General features: G+C 42.5%; 1 protein-coding gene across 2 annotated transcripts in view; it reads right to left on the bottom strand.

Annotated features, from left to right (window-relative positions):
- Positions 1–23,892, bottom strand: part of GLIPR2 (GLI pathogenesis related 2) — a 28,121-nt gene extending 4,229 nt beyond the window's left edge. For both annotated transcript variants that reach the window (XM_042798229.1, XM_042798230.1), the window contains exons 1-3: positions 23,703–23,892; positions 10,945–11,053; positions 7,386–7,489 (exon numbers count right to left, since the gene is read on the bottom strand). In XM_042798229.1, the coding sequence (XP_042654163.1) occupies positions 7,386–7,489; positions 10,945–11,053; positions 23,703–23,715 (226 nt within the window). In that variant the 5' untranslated portion in view covers positions 23,716–23,892. The remainder of the gene's footprint in view (positions 1–7,385; positions 7,490–10,944; positions 11,054–23,702) is intronic.
- Positions 23,893–24,092: the final 200 nt, after the last annotated feature.

The raw sequence follows: 24,092 nt of genomic DNA, 5'->3' as shown, positions 1-24,092 counted from the left end.
AACTGATGAAGAGCACTATACTATCACCAACAGATCAGGAAACAGGACCATCCACCAATTCTTGTCTGCAGTTAAAACTTTACAAGGTTGAAGTAGAAAAACCTTTAGACAAGGGGGATCTGTGCGGCATTGTTTGATCGAGATGGGGCAAAAATCCCCTTAGAACTCAAAGAAATGACCTCGAAGAAAGCATCTCACAATTTAACACACTGAGTTTACATTTTTTTCTGCCCAGAACCTTCTGTAACTTTCAGCCTGGAAGGTAGTGAGGACACCTCTCCCTCACCTTGGATGAGTGCTCCTGTCATTTGCCTTCTACGTACAGCTTTCACCAGCTCCTCCCTCTTGGAATGTGTTTGAAAAGAATTAAGTGAGCCTTGCCAGATTTTTTTGAGGAAAAGGGCACAGGGATCTTTCTACAGGGCGGCCTCTCACCTGTGGATGCAGGTATATGAAGACACCTCCTTACAGCTTCAAGCAAACCAAAGGAAAGTGACACTTTTGACATCTTATAGTTTTCCGTGTTCTCATCAGCATTTAATAGTCAAATTTCTGAGTGCATTTATGTTTAGTGGTTTTTACTTAGCACTTGAGCCATTGTGAATGTCCACTTTGAGGAACGCTAACTCAGGGTACTAGTCAGACACCTCAAATATACATGCCTAGGAGCTGCTGCTGCTGCGTGGAAGTCCTTGTGTCCAAAGCTGTCACATCTCACTGACCAATATTGTGTAAGGGCTATGACTATGGCCAGTGATAGAACACTACACGTCTGTAGTTCTCTAAAGTTGATGTTTGCCAAAGAAATAATCCTACCTTGTTTTCTGTTGAACAGCTAAGGAACCTGACAGAAAGGAGCAGATTCTGATAATCTGCAGTGGGTCCCGTGGAACAGGCAGCACAGAGGGCAGGAGCTCAGACCTGAGCTTGCAGATGCTTTGCACTGAAAAGTAAAATGTTACTTCTTTTCCATTACTGGTTGTTAGGAAATTCTTGTGTCAAACAATGCAGGGGGGAAGGGGGTCAGGTTTTTCCCTGAGCTACATCAATAATGAAGTTTCTGCTTAGCATTCCAGGATGTATAACGCAAGGCCAGTTGATTTCATAGCAAGCTGCCAATGCTGTTAAGCTTACCGTCATGAAGAACGCTGGTCCCTGGTGGACTGTTGGCTGCAGAACAGCAATGACTCATGTTCTGCTATTTTGCAGCAAAAAGTCTTAAACTTGCACTGTTCTAGAAGTGAGACAGTGCGTTAACTTCTCTAAACTTCAGTTTCTTATAAGCACAGTCTGCTAAAAGGATGGCATTGTTAGCCTGGCAAGCTGGCTGACAGAGCTGTCATTGGAAAGAAAATATTGAATGAAATACCATCTCATGAGAGGTTTGTGAACTGAAAGTGCTGTCAACTTATCTATGCCACACTGCTTGTTAGGAATAGTGCTCTCTTAGTAGAGTCAATTTATATTTTCCACATAAAAAGGTAGCAAAACCTCTCTTGCTTCCCAAAGTAAATGTTACAGAAATAACAAAAGGTTCCTTCTTTCCCTGTTCTCCCCACACCAAACAACAAAACTTGTAAACCTATTTCACAGCTGAGGTCTGTAACACAAATAAATACCTGTTTATTTGTTACACACACTAAAGCTAAAATGAAGACTGAAAAAAATGCAAAGAGCAATCTTTACATAGTACAAGGCGAAAAGAAAAACCCCATATTAAAAAAGCCCCAACCAATCAGATCATCCTGCCACACCCTAGACTTCAAGGCTGTGAAGGATTTAGATGTATATGTGGTAAACTGGGTGAAACAGAAGTACAGAATGTGACTTCAGACATATCTGGCCTTATGAAGCACATGTCTTTTATGTGTACAAGTGCTTAAGTGACTATGCCATGTACGTAGTATTTTTACAGATGCAGGACTGCATTCCCACTGCTACCAGTACTTCTTCCCTCTGTTACTGTATCAGTGTGATACAGTGTAAAGAGTAGTTCAAGAGAAAGTCATACCCACTCTGCTTACTGTAGCTCTAAGAAGCGTACCTAGGCTTCACATGACAAGAACTTAAAATCTCCATAATAGAAATATTGCTGGACACATGGAAGTTTTGACAAACACAGTAGCTCTTCATAAGTTTTTGGTTTGGTTTGGTTTGGTTGGTTTGGTTTTGTTTGTTTTTGTTTTGTTTGGTTTTGGGTTTTGTTTGTTTGGTTGTTTGTTTTTTTTTTTTTTTTTATTTAAATAATACCATCGTGTGAAAAATTGGTAACTCTTTAGCTCAAGGGAGATGGCAATGTCATCAGTTAGAAATACCTCAATCCAGTGGATGAAAGACAACAAGCATAGCTGGCTAGCACAGTCTGTGACGTGTTAATCCCCAGCCTTTGCGCTCAAAAGCTTGCAACTTACTGCAGCCAGGCAGTGAAAGCCTAGGAGCTGATAGCTATGCTCTGTTTTTCATGTGAATTATCATGTTATCATTATTTGGCATTGCTGTCATCCTCCTTGAATTATAAGAGTCATTGCATCATAGGCTGTGAGAAATTAAGGACTTTTTCCTGGCAAAAGCGAAGGTGAAAGAATGACTAGACAACTTTTGACAGACTCTGTCTTGAAATCATGTTAAAGAAGTGTCCTGGAAGTGAAGGGAATTAAGTGTATCTGTCATATGCCACAGGAGGTGAGCGGGTTCCTACATGGAAGTTATTACCACCTGAGAAGTCAGGTAGGTACCTAGTGATTAAACACACTCTCTTTCCTCTGAAATACTTTTCTTCTAATTCTTTGCCCCTTGAGGAGCAGTAAACAATGCAGTGGTGGGACACAAACCAAACCAGTGTCGAAAGCAACAGCTGATACACGAGGGGACTAAGGAAGAACTCTGTTTTGAGCCAAGTGGTCCCTGGGCTTCCAGAATGAGTACAGCAGAGGCTGCTTTTGCAGCAACTTGCATCCTCAGACTTGCTGGTTCAGAGAACTCACCAAAGTATTTCTATTTTAAATTATTACGGAGTAAGTGATGCAGTTATATTTAATGTCTGTTTCCCTTGCATCTTAGTGTTTCATTGAAAATAGCTCCCACTCCCCCCAAGTTACCCCCAAACAGGGGTTGCTTGCTGTTCAAAATGCATTTCAATCAGAAGGAAGGAACACAGAAAAGAAATCTCAGTCCCACCACTTATTCCTGATTATAGCAGAAATAATAGAAGTTTACTTCTATCAAAAAGCACGCAGATCTGTCCTACAGTCAGCACTACAGCTTCTCTTCTGTTGCTCCACTTGCAGAACCAATTAGGATACTGCTGGTTGGTTTTTTTGTTTTTGTTTTTTTTTTTTTTTTTTCAAATACCCTTCCTGTTTGCATTGTTGCAAACCACATTCACAGTTTCAACACCTTCTCTATGGAAACACAGTTTTGACTCCACCCTTCTCTGAGCAATAGCTGAGTGATGTCCTGCTTGGTTAGATTCACTAGATTTCAGAGCGGGCTGAATCTCTCTCTAATAAGTTTCATCAGCACCATGACTCTCTGGACACATCTACATCACATAAAAACTTGGTGCAACAATCCTTGAATTAAGTGTCCAAGTACAGTTCTGCCCAAGACCAGGTCCAGAGTCAGCACAGTGATTATTTTATTTACCCAAGCTACAAGCTAGCAATGTGGCCACACTGACTGTGCCTCAAGCTGCCTCATATGGTCAGAGGATTGACCGTATGAGGTCAGTCCATACACAGCACTGCCCGTCCTGGTGTAAAGTTCTTCTGCTGATACCATTCCCTGAAGGTTGGAGAGATAGTAAGGGGCCACTGCACATAGACAGGTATCAATACTCTTGCCTGGCCATGCCCTGCATCTCGTCTCTTGTCCTGTTGTCTCATTAATCTTAATTTCTAACTGTTCTCCTGGGTGAAGAGCTCTATTCTGTGTGGATGGGGGGGGAGGGCGTGTGTGCCGACAACTGGTGTCAGACCAAGGGGTACAGGGACCTGGGTGTCTGCGGGAAGTGGTCTGGGAGGAGTTGCCACAGAAATGCATGGCCAGTGCAGGGGCAAGGGGGGTCCTGGCTGACGACCAGGGAGCTGCGGGTGCGTGTGTGCAGGATGCACTGTACTGGCAACTGGAGTGGAACTGCAGCCTCGGGGGTTGGTACGTCCAGGTGCAAGCAGCTGGGGAGACTGGGATCCAGAGGCAGCTACTGGGCACACTTGAGAGTCTGAGCTTAGCTGCTGCAAGGATCCATGCTGGAATTTTATTTCCATTACTGATATATATACATGTATATAATGTTATAAAAATATATCTATTTTTTTAAATCCATGAAAGGGAAATATATTTTTTATATGTCTATATTATGTTATTTATATAGATTCCAGTAACACACTTCATTGCAATCAGCCGAAGAGGGGAACAGGATGAGGCCACTGCTGCTGTTCATTTTAATGCTGACTGCGTCTGTGTGGCTACCTGTGTATATATACACACGTACAGGCTGTATGTATGTGTTTGTGTGTGCAAGCCTGGAAATACATTCTCAGCCTCAGTCCTGGGAACGTAAGACCGTGGCAGCTCTATGACTGTATTTGTCTCCCCTTAATATTTAATTTCTCTGGGCCCAGCCCTAATGTTTCTCCTCATACAAAAGATCCTTAAATCTTCAAGTAATCCCACTGAGAAAGTTGCCAAAAACATTCTAATAAAATCACATAGGACGCATTTCTGTGAAAGGATAGGCACCACCACAGTGATCTACTTAAAAAATAGGTACCTCAAACCTCAGAATTTTCCTCAAATGTTTTTCTAGCTTTTGTTATCACAACCTTCCTTATATTAGTCTGAGGGGAAAGAAGGTAGAGGTAGGTTTAAATTTGCCTCAGAAATCTACCTAGATTGAAGTCATACTCATGGTTTTGGGAAGTTATCCTCTACTTCCAGTATTCCTCATGCAGGTCCTTATTTTATTTTACTTTATTTTATTTAACTGTACTGTATAAGTCTGGTGTTATACAGCAAGAGATGCATCAAGGCAGGCTCTCAGCCAGAGCACGCTCCTCCAGGACTGGGGCAGAGGGTGCCTGTGCTGCTCTGCCCACCAGCCCCAATCGGTAGGCAGACCCAGGTTCCACCTGTAACAGAGTTGGGTGATAACATACAGTGAATTTTTCTTATGAACTCTAGAGTTCATAAGCTGCAGTGTTTTCATAGACAACACGGCACGTTCTTCATGACCACACCAGCCGTCCCAACCAGAATTTAGTCATCCAGTGCTTGCCTTCAGCCTCCCGACACACGAGAAATGAGAAGAGGCAGCCTGAGAAGCCTGACACACTACAGCTGCCAAGGCAGGCTGCAGTCTCTCGCATTAGTGGCAGATGACAGCTCACTTATTTGAACACAGACAAAGAGAAGTCTGCCATGGAGCAGTTCCTGCAGGACCGGAGGGAGGAAACAGCTGTCAACTATTTCTTGGATTACAAGGATAAACATATTTCCAGCGACAGCTTTAGGCTATGCAACTCTAAAATCCTGAATACAATTCAAGGTATTCTTGTACCAGGAGAAGAGTCAAACTAGAAGGCTTTTATAGTTGAAAGCTTGAATCTCTGAAACAAGAAATGCATCTCCTGACATCATTACAGAACTCAGTAAGAGCCAAAGTAAACAACAGCATCACTTTCTTAGAGAGAATACAGAGTATTATCTGGGAAAGAAACCGGAAGACACTGCTTGCCTTTGTTAAGCCCCTGAATGGATGGCCTTAACACAAATGTCAGCCTCATTGATCAGGGTACAAATTAACTATCCAAAGGGAACTATATAAGAAAAATAGAAAGAATGAACCAGCTCCACAGAGATGAAGACTAGCCCAGATGAGAGAATAACTTTCTTTGAAGAACTAGTTTGCTCATTCTGGTACTTTGAATGATCCTGCTACATAGGAAATATAGAAGTGTTTTACAGAACAAAAGAGGACGTAGCTTAATTTTCTCAGCACGACATTCAATCCTGCGGATAAAAAAATAGCAATGGACTGGCTCAAAACTGACAAGTTATGTATGGAAACAGTGCATTGAAGAAAACAAATGGGATCCATAAAAAGACAAGCATTATATATTTTACGGAAGAAATCATGTGTTTTGTTTCCAGCTCTCTAAATGGGAATTCTGTGACTTTAACCTCAGGGGAAGGAGCATAGGCCATTAACACAAACAAGAAGGAAGAAGTAAGCTCAGCCAGTGAGTCATAGCTACTATGCAAACTTTGCCGTACATCTGTGTTTTCCCATGCTGCTCTGAACCCTTGCCTCACACTCTTGCAATGGACAGAATGCCAAATATGTGTAGATCAAATTGTATTTTTCCACCCCGGGTTTCTTTTTCAACATGAAAAAGTACCCATTGCAGACTAGAGTTGGCACTTGCAGAGGAACCGAGCAATGTCCCTGGGTCTAAAACTCACTCGCTAAAATTTCCAGGTCCTTCAAACAGGGCCCCCAGCTTGCAGAAATGAGCTTCTGTCTCCCCGAGGCTGTGCTGGAAATTCCAAGGGCAGATGGGAATAAAGAAAGCAAGTGGTCACTTTTAATACATCCCACCTGCTGTCTCAGCAGACTCAGGCATGAGCCCTGCTCGCTGGAGGAGGCAGGAGGGAAGAGCCCGCTGAACATCACTCTGACTGAGGGCTCACCACAGGCTGTCAGCCTGGCCAAAATTCAGCTCCTTGGGCACCCAAACCAAAGGCTGCCAGTTATGTGTTACACTTATGATCAGAAAATGGAGTATTTTTGTCTTCAAAAACGAAGGCATGGGAAAGGGCTCAAAGCCTGTTAGCTGACAGAGCAGAAGAGACTAGATGTCTAACACATGAACTTCTGTCACTGTGGTGTCCGCTCCCCGTTTTTGCCCCCACAAATAGGGACTGCTGTGGAGCATGTAATGGCCATTTTTCCACCTTCCTCACTACAGCTGGCCTACGCTCAGCCCTCTGTTTGACTGGGACAAACTAAGCATAAAGGTGAAGTAGAGGGCACTGATGGCTTCCTCCTCTTCTCCCATGGACATACAAGTACCACTCAAGACAGGTCCACAGGGGGCACACGTGGAGCAGCCTGGCTGCCAAGTCCTGCCTCCAAAGGGACATGGCACACTACCACAGTCCCATACCCACCGCATGCCTACACGTGCTTCTTGCTCTCAGTACACGTAGGTGACTGCAAACCACCATCCTGGTCCCAGGGAGCTTGAGCTGAGCTGGGCTGTGGGGGACACATTTCTGAAGCAGAGGAAATGCCAATACTCTTGCAACCAGACTCTCTGAGCCCAAAGTACATGAGACAAGCCATTTATCTACTGTCTGTAAGACAACAAGAGAAGAAAGCTTACCTGGCTGGTCATAGGATGCCCATGCTAGGTTTTCTCCACACTTTCCATTAGCAGACTCAGAGCTGTGTTTGAGGACCCTTGTGGTAGCCAGTTCTTCTGCATACCTAGCAAAGGAATCCACACATTGAGTCACGGAACACAGCCACAGTGAGCAGAGAGGAAGAGGAGCAGGAGGAAGGGGATGAGATGCAAGCAAGGAATTTTGCTGGAAGATGATGGTGGAAGTCAAGTTACTCAGCTGCAAAGCCCTGAAGCCAGGGATGCTTTAAGCTTACATGGATCTAGGAGTTCAGCAAAGGGAAGGCCTAGAGGCCGTCTTCCCTGTCTTTCATGAGCATCTGTGTCACTGCTCAGAAGGGCCTAAAAGAAATCGAAGGGCAGATCTCCCCCCAGCATGTTCTGCCCAGCACCTGGAAATCCACCAGCCATCTGTAGCTGCAGCTGCTGGTGGAGAGGGAAGTACCTGCAGAGATTGCTACAGGTGTCACCTCACAACATTTCTAGGCCCCTCATGGGAGTAACTTAAATGTTCTCAGTGAGAGGGAAAAAAGACCACAGTGGGGATTCAGTCAAAGCAAGTGCGAAAAAACCCACATTTACAAATGAAAAAAAAAAAAGTCAAATGAAAAACAAGAGCAATGTGTCACGCGACAATATGGAAGAGAAGGGGACCACACAGAGAATCTGAGGTAACAACTGTGTACACCAGCATAGGGATAAGCAGCACTGTTTCTATAGAAGTTGATGTGTATGAGAGTGTGGGATGTATTTTATTGTCTTATGACAATAGAGTTAAGAAGATCATCATGTGTAAAACAACAATTCTCTTTATTCAACATTGGAAAGGCTTCAGTACAGAGACAGTAAAATTGGAAAGACCGTTTGTTATTTCTCATGGCACAAGAAATAGGAGGCAAGACAGAATGATCAGGTTTTAGATTGAAAAGTCACTTTTTCCACACTGTGCAGCAGAAGTCATCACCACAGGACAATACAGACACCAAAGCGCTTGTGGGTTTGAAAAAGAGCTATATAAATTTGCAATGTGTGTGTATGTGGGGGAGAATCTTCAGGGCTTATTAAATAACAGCAACAAAAAAATGAGGATATAAACTACAGCTTAGGAAAAACATAATTTCCAGGAGGAATCTGTAATTTCCGGGAGAAGATAATGGGGGAAGGATCACCACATTTACTTTGTCCTGCTACTCCTTCCCTAATCATCAGTTACTGCATCTGCCAGAGACAGGAAATTTGTCCATCTGAATGTTTTGGCCCAAGTTAGTACTTCAGCCATGAGGTTCTCATTTCCTTCTGTCCTAATCCTCCCACTAAACAAAATAAAACAAAACAACTATTTAGCTACCTCCGTTAATTTAGAAATAATGAAAACTTGCCAGTTGTAAGTCTGCTAGGTCCTGACTACAGGATCTCTAGATGCTCCTCCATGCCCAATATCACGACAGTCCTGTAATTTTTCTCTTTGAGGATTCCCACATTCCAAGCAAGAGGCAAGACTGGAACAGAGTACACATTGTACTTGGACAAAGTTGCCAAGGATTTGAGACAAAGGGTGATTAATTCACTCTAGCTCAGGCAGTTGAAAGCATGAGACTTGCATCTGAGATCATCACCCTATGCTTCATGATGGTCAAAGATAAAAAGACACCTGCTGAGGGTGACTCATCTCATGATAAAGCAGAGAACCAATAGTTGGTTCATCTAACCTGTCACAATTATTGGAACTGAAAATAGTAGGAAACAGATCATTTTCAACACAGATAGAGAAGCACAAAAAAGTACCCAGAGATACACCAAATATATACCAACAAATATATCAGGTATATCTAAAGAAAAGGTGAAGTTCTTCTTTGAATTTAAAACAATGCAAAATCTGTCATGACATATAAATATAGGATTTCTTATATTTCATGTATTTTATTCAGATCAAACCAGTTCTGGTTCTTGCTATTGACCAGTTTCACCAGTCTATGAATATGTGTCTTTTTATTCTTACAAGTTAAGTTACAGACCACAACCAAACAAAGCTTTCCTATTGTTATTCATCAGTGTGGAAAGTCAGTTGAGAACAGAGAGGACTGTGAGGAATTCCAGAAGGATCTAAAAATACCTAGCAAGGGCAGTAGCACACTTAGAGATAAATATGGAGCAATGCATATTTGACAGAATATCTGAACTATTCATACAAGTTGACTTGTTCAACTGTAGCACTTTGGAGACACAAGTGTTATTGACAAATCAATTAAATTTCTTCCTTGTGAGGCATTGTGTAAAACAGAAACAAAACAATCCTTTGAAGAACAGAAGGAAAACCCCAGCAGATTACAAAGGTATGTGGATGAGTCACTGACATTCTACATTTAGAAATACTGTATCCAGTTATCATGGACAAAGAACAAAAAGTAAAAAAAATCAAGACAGAATCAGGTTTTGCTTGCTGCCAGAGGGCATGTCCACACACCACGTACATGGTGCATTGCACAACACAACACCTGGCAGAGATCTCTGGTCTAGGAGTGTGGGAGCTGGTGCCTCTGTGTGACAGCACCATGCTCGGACAGTAAATCAGGTTCTGGAAAGGCTACAGTCTCTCTGGCTCCCAGTCAGCTGGCACAGAGAAGTCTGCATGGTTATGGTAGAAAGCCTAACGGGAGATGAGATCTCATGTCTGCAGGGATCAAACTGGATGCTATTTATATATTATAGAACGACATTTATTTCCCAAATAGTTTAATCAGCATTTACTGCTTCAGGTACCTACTTTGTACTGTAGGGATCAGCCTGAAAAAACTGAAGACTTTCAAATCTACTTTGAAAAAGGTTGCTGTAAAGGGAAAGGAAATAATCTGGTTGTTGCATCTACAGCAAAAAGGACAAGCAGTATTGGACTCAAATTTCTGTAAGGAAGACTTCAGTCAGACAGTAGGAAGATGGACCCACTGTACATCAGACTGACAAGAAGTTGTGCAGTCTTCAGCACTGAAGAAGGGGCAAGATGTGTCCCTCCTGACAGACTAGAGAACAACATATACTGGTTTTGCTTTCGGGGCAAGGAGATAGACCATTTGATCTGAATTTACTTCCTTCTGACTCCATTGGTCTTAGACCTGTCATCACTTCCTACCATGAAAAAGTTATTTTCTCACTATTTCAGCAGCAGTGGATATTCTCCTATAGATGACAACCCATCATCTGACAGAGAAGGTGGTGAAGCATGTTTTAGGCAGCTACTCTCTGCAGAGGAGACATACCATCGTAGACAGATGCATCCCACAACTAGAAAAAGATGCAAGAAAGATTTCTACAGTTGTGGCCACAGAAGTGTCCATGTGATCAGCTGATGCTATGTGATGGAGAAAGAAGGGATGACAAGAGTTGGGTAGGGAGACAGAAAAAATAGAGTCCCTCATTTTCCACCCAGTAAGTCTTCATTGAATATCAGCATGTCAAAAGGCAAATATTTTTGCAGTATGCACAGTCAAACCTAACGGATAAAAGTGTCACAATCTCATTAGAGAAAAGAAAGGACTGAACTCACTGTTGGGCTCCTCTGTTTAACTTCTTGCAGAGTTTTAATGGGGGGACTCCATGTTTCTTCCGGTAGTCATTGTGCGCTTTCAAGACTTCTTCAGCAAATTGTTTGGAAGCTGAAATCACATCAAAACAAATTGGAAAGGTCTGTCAAATACAGACATTAGTGAAGACAGAAAAAGCATGCTGTGGAGCTAAGATGCTGGTGCAGAGTGGACTGAAGAACAGAAGAATACCACCCTCAGTACCTGGGAGTAGGATGAAATGAAGCATTAATGCCTTCCATCCAGGAACTAACTCTAAGAGACACTCTCACTGGGATGGTACAGTTTCACTAAAGTTTGAAGAAAAATGTGAACCTCATTCCCTTCCTTAATAGCAAGGTGATTTAAGGTTAGTTTGACTGACTTTCATTTTAAAGTTTCAGCGCACTACATCACCACTGCAAAAAAGTCTCAGAGTAAGACACAAATAGGTCCTTTAAGGGCATGCACTAAAAATGCAAATTATTGTCACTGCATGCAATAATTTTCTGTATTAGTCAAGATGCCAACTAAAGAAAACAGAGATGCGAGAATGTGTAGAACTATGCAAATACTGTGAAACACACTTTTTATTCATTACATAGTACAAATTCATAGATATCTCAAAATGCACCTTTATTTGGCTCAAGACTAATAATTATTCATAAACAGCAAGTGGTAAGGAAAGAAATGACTGCTGAGGATTATGTTTTTCCCCTGTGCTAGAGTGCATTTGTTCAATATCTGAATTCCAAAGTTACTGCAAAGCTTTAAAAAAGCTCCTGTTTGTACCTTGATAAACTCAGGTCTTTCCACAGCACAAGGCAGAGGACAAGCAACAAGGCACAGTGCAATTCACCTTGATGACAAGTTCATGTTACCTCCCTTTATGACTTTGCTGATTTTTTTCCCCAAGATTCAGAGAAAAAAAACAATCTTCCCTGGCACTGGTCACCCTGTGGAATTTGCTGCTTTAAGAGAAATTTGGAACCTGAAACAGGGCATTGGGGCAGTTTGAGAGGTATGGATAGCACCTTCAAAACAGAAAGACAGTTTTCACTTTCTCTGTATTGCTGAAACTTCTGAACAGGCCAAGACATCTTTGAGTATTTACTCCACTTTTACCATGACACAGGTTTCTATATTCATTAATGACTCATCAGCTTTTTTTCTGAATATCCTAATTAGCACAATTACCATCATTTTTCTTGTAAAGCACTTTTGAAGCCCAAACAGACCTCATGACTAGAAAGTGTTTCCTGTTATTAAGCTTAGCTTCCTCAACTTCCTCTCACTACTCAATCCTAAAAACTATAATCAATCATCCTCTCCTTTATTAGCATGTATACCATTCTGCTGTTTCTAAAGACACATCTTCTTCCAGTGGAGCTGTCAGTTTGCACATACTGCTCTCATACATTTTTCCTAAGGTGATTACTCAACCCATGCTCATGCCGTTCTCACAGTTCTCTCCAGTTTCCCCAACAGCTTTAGGATAATACAGCAGCCTAAGATAATCCCAATATCCAATGCACATAGAAAGCCATTACTGTTTCATGCAGTACCTTAAACCTTTTGAACACGGTGTGAAGTTGGGTTGACCTTTTCCAGACCAAAGTGTTATTGTGGACATATATCTAATATTTTCTTCATCAGTATGCTTTCAGGCTAGATTTTTTTGGTATCAAATTATTGGCATAAGACAGCAACAGGAACACTGTTGAGCGAGATGAGATCTGCCCACCACCTTCCTCCTCTTAGGTTTTCCTTCAATGTCATATGTCATAAATTGCATTTCATCAAACAAAACAGGTACCTCCACTCTGGTGTTTAAGCACCCACACACCCCTCTGCTAACAAAGAAGCATGTCCCATCACTCTTATCACTATTGCTCACAGCTCACTGATTCTATCAGGCCAGAGTCCTAAATCTCTCCTGTGCTGCATCATGAAGGTTCATGGCCTATTTCTAAGGCAACTCTCCTGGGTTACTGAGGAAAGCAAGCCTGCAGCTAGTTTGCTTCATTTCAGTGATACAGGGGTCTCTGCTTCCAGCAGGGAAATTTTAAGACAGCCTGCAGATCAAAGAAGTTAAAATACACAGCTTTGGATGTTGCTTCACATACTATAGGCTGCATTTTTTCTGCACAAGACCATCTTAAAGCTTATGGCTGTTATCACCTAGACTCAGTATCTCATCTGCTCAGCATTAAATGGTAGATAAATAATCTGATATACAAGTGTGAAAATTTCTATTCAAATTATTTGTTCTCAATGGCAATAAAAAATTGAAATTCTAAAAAAAAAAATAATATTAAGTCAACTGGAATACAGGCTTTGTCAACTGTCAGTCTATCCATTAGCAGAAGTATTGAGTAATCCAGCTCTGTACCAACATTTTGATTTAGAAAGACCAACAAGACATGGACAAAACTGAGTTTCTTCTAGCCACAGCAGGCATCGCTATGCTGTCCCTAGAGAGCCTCAATCCTCCCCTTCCCTCAAAGGTGGCTGCTATAGAAACACCTACCATGACTCAAGCTCATGTGCTAACTGCCTCCCTCTGCACAGCTTCTCCCATGCATGCTGATATGTGGAGAGGGATGCCTGACTACCAGATGTATTTCAGATTTATTTTGTAAGGCATGCTAAGTTTTTCCATTTTACCAATGTTCCATACACTGAGAAGCCAGATATTAAAAGTAAGAGTTAGCGGGAGTTTTCAGGCTCCCACCCAAATGGGAACAGCTTCCCAAACAGCTTTGGAAACGGACTTTTATTCCCTTCATGTAGGCTGCTAAAGCTGCTAGAAAAAAATACTTCTTACTGCCAGGAAGTTAGGTTTTGTCATGAATCGTTACACAGCTTAATAAGTAAAACAAATAAAGGTGTTAGATAGAGTTGCTTGCTTCTCATTATTCAATTATTTACCACTATTTTGGATTCTTCTGGAACATTGGCTAAGGTAATGATAGCACGTGACAATGAATTTCCAGGCTGTGATGTGGTACAGACCACACCTTACAGTTGTTACGGTTTTGGACTTTCAGTTTCATTGACCAACTTTTCGTCACCACAGAAACGTAAGCAGAGGCTTCTAGGTTGCTTTTTCTCATCAGATTTGTTTTTCTGACTATTCTATTTCTCCATTCTCTTACTGTCTCTAACAGTGCCAATCTACTCAGTCTTTCTTAGGTGAAGAGCTCTTCATGCCTGAATCCTTCCTGCCTTTTCTCTGAACCCAGCCTTCTCCCGCCCTCTTCTTCCCTTAGTTTGGACACCAAAACAGAACCGAGTTATCCGAACATGTCTTCCACAAGACTAGCTTCTCTACATCACCTCTGCAGCTGTCAGCTGGACCTAGCCCACTGATCTGGCAGCACTTCAAGATGATGTGGGAAAAGAGTAGCGGTGAAATATTCCACAAAACACAAGCATAAAACCTCTCTACCCAATACCTACACAATAGAAATGCTGTGGGTAGCCCTTATGTCAGCACTCAGGATGCACAACCTTACACCAGGCATACACTTGACTACCAAAAAAGGCATACTTTTTATGGCTAAGCATCTACCCCAGTGATTCAAGAAAAAGCACAGTATCAATTTCTAGAATTATCATTGTCTTCTCAGTACTCTCTGTGCTAATATTCACTGGTAATTTTGTATTTTCCATACATACCATGGATTTCTATTTAGCTTTCAGATAAATAACATATAATGCAATCAGTGAGAGAGAGTTGGGGTTGTTTAGTCTGGAGAAGGCTCCGGGGAGACCTTATTGTGGCCTTATAAGAAAGATGGAGACAGACATTTTAGTAGGGCCTGTAGCAACAGGAAAAGGGGTAATGGTTTTAAAGTAAAAGGAAGTAGATTTGGACTAGATATAAGGGAGAAATTTTTTACTATGAGGGTGATGAAACACTGGAACAGGTTGCCCAGAGTGGTTTGTGAAAAAATTCATTGGAGGCTTTAGGGAACTGTAAAGTAATTTAAGAAGTCCTTTGTTACTGTCCCAGATATCTGAAGATACCTCTATTTTGACAAACTTAAGTACATTAACAGACTGGAAAGAAACAAAATTCTTGAATAGAAGATATCCCAGCTTCTAATGACCACATTTTCATCTAGACCTTTTTAAGAGACCTGACATTTATTATTAATAATCTTTATTAATAATCTTTATCCTCACTTGAAATATAATTCTCTGGAAACTAGTCCTAGCTGAATCTTTCACACTCAGAACAATGTTCCTTCAATGGAGAAGTGATAGATATTTAACTGATATGAGAAATGTTAAGAGGACAGTTACGCGTCTACTGTATTTTGACTCAGAATTTAGGTTTTAAGTCAAAAACGTTCCAGGATGGTCTTATACTGGCTGGCCTCTGCAGTGCCACAGGGAAAGAATATTCCATGTTTCTTTTTTTTGTCTGTTTGACTGCACTTTTTTGCTCCCCACTTGTGACAGTAACAGGCCCTTAATGCTATTCCTAAATACATCATTTGGGAGCATGGATCTGACACTCCAATTCATGAATCACTTCCAGCCATAAAAACTGACTTCCTTTGGTGCTGAACTCCCCTGTTCTGTAACAAAACTGGCTGATTGCTTGGAAACATACAGAAGAAATGAAATCACCTATACATCCTGGAGGGAAGGAAAGATAAAATCATACTATATTCAGAAAGCATTCTATCCAAGGGTTTCTTTGTCTTCATTTACACCTTTGAGCCAAAAATTCAATAAAAGAGCAACATCTCCCTCCCATACAATAGGCATTTATGGGAGGTATCATAATTGTCGGTACACTTCCCTGCCAACATAAATTACCCTATGACCCTACTAAAAGTTACAAGAGGAAGTATTAGTTATGGGAATGAAAGGAATTGGGGGGATATAGCTAGACAGGAGTTTGAATAGAAGTAGTTTCCTGCAACATTTTTGTGTTTATCAGGATGCTCAACATACCTTTCCCTTCAGGTCAGGAGATCCCCCTTCAGGGAGGAGATTCTTCGATGTCTTTCAGCATTCAGTTTTGCCTGAACTTTTCTTACACACCTGCTTATCGCTGGAGTGAGCTTCAGTACAACAGTAAGATGTCTGAGTTAATTTAATCTGATGGACAAAGTCCTCAGTCATTTTATTATCTGGGTTTCCTCTATAGCAAATGGGCAACTTAATAACCTTGCATTACCTGTGCCATATGATGTAACACTATTTTCTCTCATACCCAATTTGAAGCATATTGCCAGAGAATATGAAGCTGACGATGAAATAATGTTTCAATGACATTAGTCGCGTCACTATTTGATTGCAAATCCTATTCTTGATATAATAGACAGTGTTGATTACTTCCTCACTTAAGGCCTTTCATAAACTGCTAGGCAATTGTCTGCCTTCATTAAAAACGAACACCTGGTAAACTGGAAACTGCAGAGCTCTGAGAGGCAGCAGAGGCTTCTGTGATATAAACATTAAAAAAAAAAAATAAGCAACACTAATAAGTAGTCCTGAGCACTGACAGAACCAAGTTCTCCTTTCATCTGAGGTAAAGGTGAGGGAAGAGGTCCTCTGCTTGCAGCCCCTCTCTCCTCCAAACAATCAGACCAACAAGCCTATCAACAAGTAGTCACTACCATGGAGTAGTCATCTCGCATAAGGTTTGAACTGACTGCCCATCATAGCTATAGAAGCTAGTGTTGGGTTTGCATGAAAGACAATCAAAAGTATAATTTTTATTACTATTCTGCCATGGAAGACAACTAAATATTGTAATCATGCCACACCCCCACACAGACAACCCTTGTAGGCAGTTAATGCATAAACTGGTAACCTTTTTAAAAAGGCTAAGAAGACCTTCTCAGTAGTAAGGCCTTGTATTCTCAAATCTACCACACAATTCCTAGGGTGCATACAGCTCAAAATACAAAACCACAAGTGACCTGTGTGTGTTAGAACTGACTACACTATGCAGGAGAAGAAAGTGAAAAAATCTTCTCCATTTCTTCTCTTCCTTCCTCCCTAACATTGTATCTGTTGAAGAGTTTCTAATTACAGTAACTTGTTAAGAAAATAAGTTGTGATTGTATTTACAAATGAGCAAGATGAGAAATCAGAACTTCCCTACTACCAAACCTGAGCTTCAGCCATTAGGTTGTGATTCCACCTTATAACAATATTTGCATGACAGCAGCAGGATACTATACTCTTCAGCAAGTAAAAACTCTCCTAAGCCCTTTGTAAGTTGTTTGCATGTCTAACTGGAGTAATTTTTGCCAGTCACTTATTCATATTTCGGATGCTGCATATTCTTGTGCTCTGTGGATGGGCAGCAATAGAGAGAGCCTTGTTGCTACCCAGTGCCAAGTTCATTTTACATAGCACTGTTAGCTGTCTGGTGCCAGACAACATCTTTGTGACATGAGGAACTTTGCAAAGTGAAAGAACTGAAGAAAGGTAGAACTATCCCACATCTCCTGGGATATGCTCCACCATTTTATACCTCTACCATTTACGTTCTACCATGCTTGGGGTAGCCATACCTGAACTAGCTTTCATCTCATTAGCTCCAATACCCTCCCACCTTTCTTTTCTGCCAGACATCCAAAGTAGCTGGGGTAATGCTCCAAGTATGTTTATTTATGCACCTCCCAGAGTAATGGAAATATGGCCATGCACACTTGTGCTGATCACTGATGTATAAACCCACCTATCCAGTAGCCCAGGCCAGGTAGGGAGACACAGGAAGCTTTCTTTACCTATATTTACTCTCAATTACACCACCTCATTCTCATCTTCCTGCTCAACAGGCTGAACCCATTCTTACAACTCAAAACCTTGAAAAATATGGTCTTTATTTCACAGAATCATAGAATGGTTTGGGTTGGAAGGGATCTTTAAAGGTCATCCAGTCCAACCCCCCCTGCAATGCACAGGGACATCTTCAACTACATCAGGTTCCTCAGAGCCTCATCCAACCAGACCTTGAATGTTTCCAGGGATGGGGCATCTACAGCTTCTCTAGGCAACCTATTTCAGTGTTTCACCACCTTCATCATAAAAAATTTCTTCCTTATATCTGGTCTGAGTATAAAGCAATTAAAGGATCAAATAGGCATATTGCCCCCCATACCACTTCCTAGAAGATAAAATTCCACCTCAACCCCAAAATCTTTAAACCTCTTGATTTCAATGTTCCTTCTGCAGCTCTGGTTGCTTACACACCAGCCCAGCACTTGGGAGCCAAAGAAAAAAAAGAGCCTGCAGTATACGCAAGGAATGTACATGCATGCCTACACCCAGACTGCAGTTCCAAAGGGAAGCCCTTTGCATCTCTCCAGGGCCACACATACAACACTGTGTCATGGATATCAATCCATGTGACCTGCCATGGGGGCAATTCAGGGGAATAGAATTCTCATGATCATAAGTCCTCATACAGTGGAGCTGTAGAAGCTATAGGAGCTATCAAAGTCTGAACATCAGGAAACACTTTTTCACTGTGAGGGTGACAGAGCACTGGCACAGGTTGCCCAGAGAGGTTTTGGAGTCTCAATCCTTGTAGATATTCAAAAGCCATCTGGACATGGTGCTGGGCAACCAGCTCTAGGTGGCCCTGCTTGAGCAGGGGGGCTGGACCAGATGATCTCCAGAGGTCTCTTCCCCCCTCAACCCTTCTGTGATTCTAAGCTGAAAGGTCTGTTTCAGTAATAGGTCTTCATAAGGGAAAATTCAAGAACAGGTTATACCCTACCACAGTTCACCCCAAATCACTTTCTGAGGATCACCTGAGTGCCCAACATATGCCAATGGCCCACAGAATTTACAACTGTGACCAACACAGTGGATATAATTAAGCATGTGTTCAATAATTTCTTAACATCTGCCTATCACAAACTATCATCAGAGCTGTCTCATGGAAAACAGTCCTCATGCCCCCCATATTTACAAGAGGGCATGGAGACTTCAGCAACACATGCAACCCCATTTCAGCTTTGTGACACCCAGGTATATACGTGGGGACAGCCCTCACAGTCTATGTTGGCAAACGGCTCCCAAACACCTACAGTGGTGGCATGGCAAAGCTTCCTCTGGAGGACAGTTAACTCACTATCTCATGAAGCTCTGCAACGAGCATGCTTAAAGCTGAGACCAGGTAAAACCCACATGATTTCTCTTCAAAGCTGAGATTCGCTCTGGTAACTCAGTTCAGTCAACTTTAAATTATATTAAATAATGTTTGTGGTGGCCTTAAACAGGCCTATATTGTCTTCCTCCGCAACACCCCTGACTACTACTGTCTCCTCATACCTGCTTGTGCAGGAGCCAGCTGTGAACCAGAGCGGTTGGCTACCCGCCTGGCCTCGCCTCACCCCCCTCTGCAGGGCCATCCAGCCCAGATCTGGCAGAGCTGCTCTTCAGACCTTCAAAGACTGCATAGAACTTGCTTGCATCTGCCTGTAAAAACATAACATAGATATGCCCCAGCTAATCTTTCGAAGAACAGAACGGCCTCTACCAAAATAGTGATCTGAAATAGCCTTCTGGCCTGTTGAGATATGCAATAAACAACAAGGCAGTTAAGATCAAGGGACTTATTTTCTCATACTTTTTGTTCCTGCACATAAAGCAGCAACTGAAACAAATTCAAATCAAGGCAAGATAGACACGATCAACTGTACTGATAGAAAACAAAGGGTTTGAATGTTTCCAATAATAAAAGCTTTCTTCATGCCTTTTTTTTTTTTTTGAGAAAAATTTCTTGGAGGATTCAGAAAGGAGCTGATGTTTTCTGATGTGCAGCTCTATGGCACGGGAAACCTTGGTAGGTATCTTGGTTACTACAGACCATCACATTACACCCTTTTCTTTGTGAGCCCTTCGTACTTGTTTTGGTATTTATCTGCCTTGAGCATGAGGAGCAAAGGCCACTAACCAAACAGTCAACAGGAGCTGCATTCTCCTCCTCTCCCCTTCTGAAACCCTGATGGCTCAACAGACAGGTAAAAATTGGGCCCAGAATACTGTTTGACAAAGCCTGATGCCTTCCTGGCAGACTTTTCTCTATTCGCCATTTACTGAACTTGAATCAAGTAGTCAGTGTCTTCTACAGACAAAAACTGGAGAAGTGTGGGGGTTTTAATTGAATTAACTTGATTTTTTAAAGGCCCTTTTCCCACCACACCTTCCAGTTAAGTTCTGGTGCAAAAAGAAACAGCCGGTATCTTCTACTGACGACAAGTTCTGCAAATGCCTCGCTGTTACCAAATGCAAATCCTTGATTGCTAGCAGTTTAGGCTAATTCATTTCCTCTCTCCCCACCAGTCCTGTAAAACCAGCCAGCATGAAACTCCTTGTCATTTTGGCAGCTTGCAAGTCTCACATTTCTCAGAAAGCAAACAGGTCACTTTTCTAGTAGGCTTGTACTTTTGTTACGACCTGCTATGGCTGTCTCCTACCAAGATGCTAAAGTACAAGTTTACACTTCAGATCAGCTCAAGATGCATCTCGCTCTGCAGAAAACAGGACAGTCCTTTTTACTGTGCACCGAAGGCGCATCTTAAGAGTTAAAAACCAGCACATGCTTCTAAGAAGATTAAAACCATCATGGAAAACTTCACTGAGTTTGGTTCCTCTCTCTTTTTGTCGAAAGCCTTTCTTGGCCCTTATTTTTGCACTGACTCAACAGGCAGCACAGTGGGTAACTCCCAGCCCTTTCTCTGGAGTCCCACCCACGTTTGCAGAATGTGAAAAAAAAAAAAAAAAAAAAAAGAAAAGAAAAAGAAAACAAACACTGTGAAAAGATAGCCAATATTTACTGAGCCCGTCCTTGTCTTTGTCTCCTAGCGTCTGCACCCACCAGCCAGAAGAAACAGGGCGATTCCCCTGCCGTCACCTCTGCCTGGCTTTCAGAGAGCGAGCGGGTGGAGCTCCCTTCCCCCAGCAGGCTGGGTCGGAGGGGAAGCGGAAGAAATGAGACTTGAAGCAGCCTTTTTCTGCCACCATCCCGGCCTTTTCGGAGACTCCCGCCGCGCAGCAGAAATCCCTGCGCTGCCGAGCGGAGGAGTGGAGCTGGCAACCAGCTGCTTCCCCGAGCATCGCCCGCAGCTGCTCGCACGGTTGTACATCCCCTCCGGGGCGAGGGCTGCCCGCGGGACCCCGGCCTCCCACCCCGCACAGCTGCGGGGGGCCAGCGCCCAGCCCACGCGGCGATCTTAGCAACAGGGCAACAAAGAGCAGCCAGCTCACCATCACCTCATTCCCTGCGGAAAATACTTACAGCGGTCTTTTTGGTTCAGGCTTTCTGGGATCTGTAGGGAGGGGAGTCTGCACCACACGCTAATCCAAACGCTGTCCAAAAAGAGAGGAGCAGGGGAAGAGCAGAGGGGGCCCCCGTGTTTGGTCTAAGTATTGGCAGGAGTTACGGCCACGGGACGTGTTTTTCTAAACCTGATGAGGGAGTTTCAGTATGAATTTGGTTTTAGCAGCCTGCAGCTTCCAAGGAAGAAAGCTGAGTCAGAGGTACTGATGTCTTCCAACACTCAGCTCTATTCAATGAAGCAAAACCAATGCAAAGTCTCTAGCTCTGATACTTGCAATGAACACTCCTTCAGACATAATCCAACAGCTAGCAACAACACATTATTATAGCTTTTATCAAAGAACTGAGATTTTCAACAGCAGGATTTCTTTGCCTGGGGTTACTTAGACCTCAAGATAAGATTTACCGAAGATAAAAAGCTAAAGAAACTGCTCTGAAGGCATTTATACTAAAATAGTGGCCCCACTTTACATGAATTAGAGCATCCTTAAATTTGTCTCTGCCTTAATCTTTCTGACCCAGGAGAGGAGCAAGGAGTCTATTTCAAGGTCAGACAGATTCCAACCTGTTACATCTCCATAAATCCCAGCATAGAGAAACATGCCTGCCTCATGTCCTCAAGACCACTGCAGCAGGAACACAAGATATTTTACACAAAACATAGAGGAAACAGTATTCTGTAAAATAGCTGCTCTTGCCCATTCAAAGGCAAACCACATTGAATGATCGCAGACCGGAATTTGAAGACTTCAGTGCACTGTAAAGGGCAGATGGGATGTATTCAATAAACCAATTGTCAGGACAGGATCTGTTTTACGATTCGTCTAAAAATACCACATGCAGCTCAAAGTCAGTAACCGGGACTCAGTTTACCATTGAATTGAAAAGCATGACACAAGGGACAAAACATTTTTAACATGTACTTAGATCTCAAGCTCTATTTGTGTAACTACTTAGGGATGCAAGCATTACCCAAGCCTTGGCAGAAGATGTTTCTGGTCTGTTGTTGCTCCGAAGTGTGGAACAACCAAATGATGTGGAGTAATAAATGTTCAGGAAATAACAAATACATTAATTGCTTTATGACTGTATTAGCAATTTGCATATCTTAAAACAAGAGGAGATTTTAATCATTTTGGGATTGGGAGGTGCACAGTGGAACATCACTACTGCTTTTGCCCGGTGTGCTTTGCTAATGTAGTGTACAGCCACTAGACTTACCTGGTATTTGTACTTTTTATGCTATTAGCAAGGAAGTGCTGAACTTGATGCTTCTCAGCAACTACAGTTATTTAAATTGTTGTAAAGTTATTTACTAAAACCTAATCCACTTGAAGACATATGCAGCTTACAGGACTCAGGGCCAAAACCACCCACTGGCAGCTACATGGTGCTTTGCCTGGACTGAGTGTCATACCAGCAAGCCCTTTACAGTCACATTTACAGACAGCTCTGATCTCATCTAGGATGCTGACTTTTAAAAAAAGAAAAAGGAAGAAAAACTCAACACGCCCATGCTGGGGCCCATTTAAGTGTTACCCGCACAAAGATTTTCCTCAAGTTTCTCTGGAAGAGGCCTACAGTTTTGAGTGAATCAAGTACTAGGTTTTGCTGAGGATGTCCTAGGACAGACAGACAATATGCCGCCAGGCTCTGATTTGTCACAGAAATAATGTCCTAACCACAAGAACAAAAATAAACCATCCAGTTTCGCAGCCGGTTCAGAAGATCGGCACAGATTTTTGCTCACGACTCTGAGAGGACAAAGATGCAGAAAGCCCCGGGTATGACCTCTCTCTTCTATAAGGTCCCCGGCTCCTTGGCAGCTTCAGAGGGGTCTCCCCTGGCCGAGACTGCCAAAGCGGGGCACGCAGACAGCCGGCAGCAGTGGGGAAAGCACCAACAACGCAGCCAGCAGCTGGGAGAGGCTTCACAAATATCTGCACAGCTGGCAAGAGATTTAGGAGCTGAGCAAGGCTCTCCTCAGTTAAACGGTGACCAACTCTTAAATCTAAATCCTCCCGACAGGAAAGATGATAAAAAGCTTCCCCCCCTCAAAGCATCCTATCTGCAAGGCAGGTAAGTTTTGTCAGACAGCTAGACACAAGATAATTTTAAAGCTATAGGGCTTATAATTATTTCATACAGTAAAGCAAAGCTACTATTACAAAATGTAAGCTGGATATAAAATACAACCACGTCCACGTTGTGCAGTTTGGGAAGGAGGGGGTCATTTTGCTCGGTTTTTTAATCTAACCTTGTGTCAGAGAGAAAGCTCCTCCCAGGCTGTACCATGCACAAATGAAAGCAGCTTTCTCCGAGGAAAGCCACTAACGCTTTAGCAATGCTTTCCGAGCACAAAACCAGGCACAGACATTGAAGGAATACACAGCCAACCGCACAAATGCATTTGCTCACCTGATTTTCCCATGATCAAGTGGTGGTTTGTTTTGTTTTTTTTTTTTTTTAAAAAATTTCACCTGCTGCCTCCTCTCCTGACTGAGTTTCGCTGCTAAGTGCCGGGGAACAAAGCGTTTGCAATTTCAGCTCAACTTCTTCAGTCGCCCGCGACCGCTGCTGGAGAAAACTCAGCAGGGTGAACCCGCTACCGCCCCTTCTTCAGCACTGGAGTAAGCCTGCCCATGCCTTATAAGGCATAGGGACACCGCTTTTTTTTCTTAAAAAGATCCTGTTTAGGGTCAGGAGCTATTTATCCTCCACAGTAACCAAGCAGCTCCAAAACACCATATGGTTTCACATACCAATTTAGCTTAGTAATTGAGGCTACCTTCTGATAAGAGGAGGCTG

This window comes from Tyto alba, unplaced genomic scaffold (genome assembly GCF_018691265.1).
Source record: "Tyto alba isolate M040663 unplaced genomic scaffold, T.alba_DEE_v4.0 Super-Scaffold_27, whole genome shotgun sequence".
Lineage (NCBI taxonomy): Eukaryota > Metazoa > Chordata > Aves > Strigiformes > Tytonidae > Tyto > Tyto alba.
The sequence above is the reverse complement of the archived record's forward strand: the minus strand, read 5'-3'. Positions and strand labels throughout refer to the sequence as shown.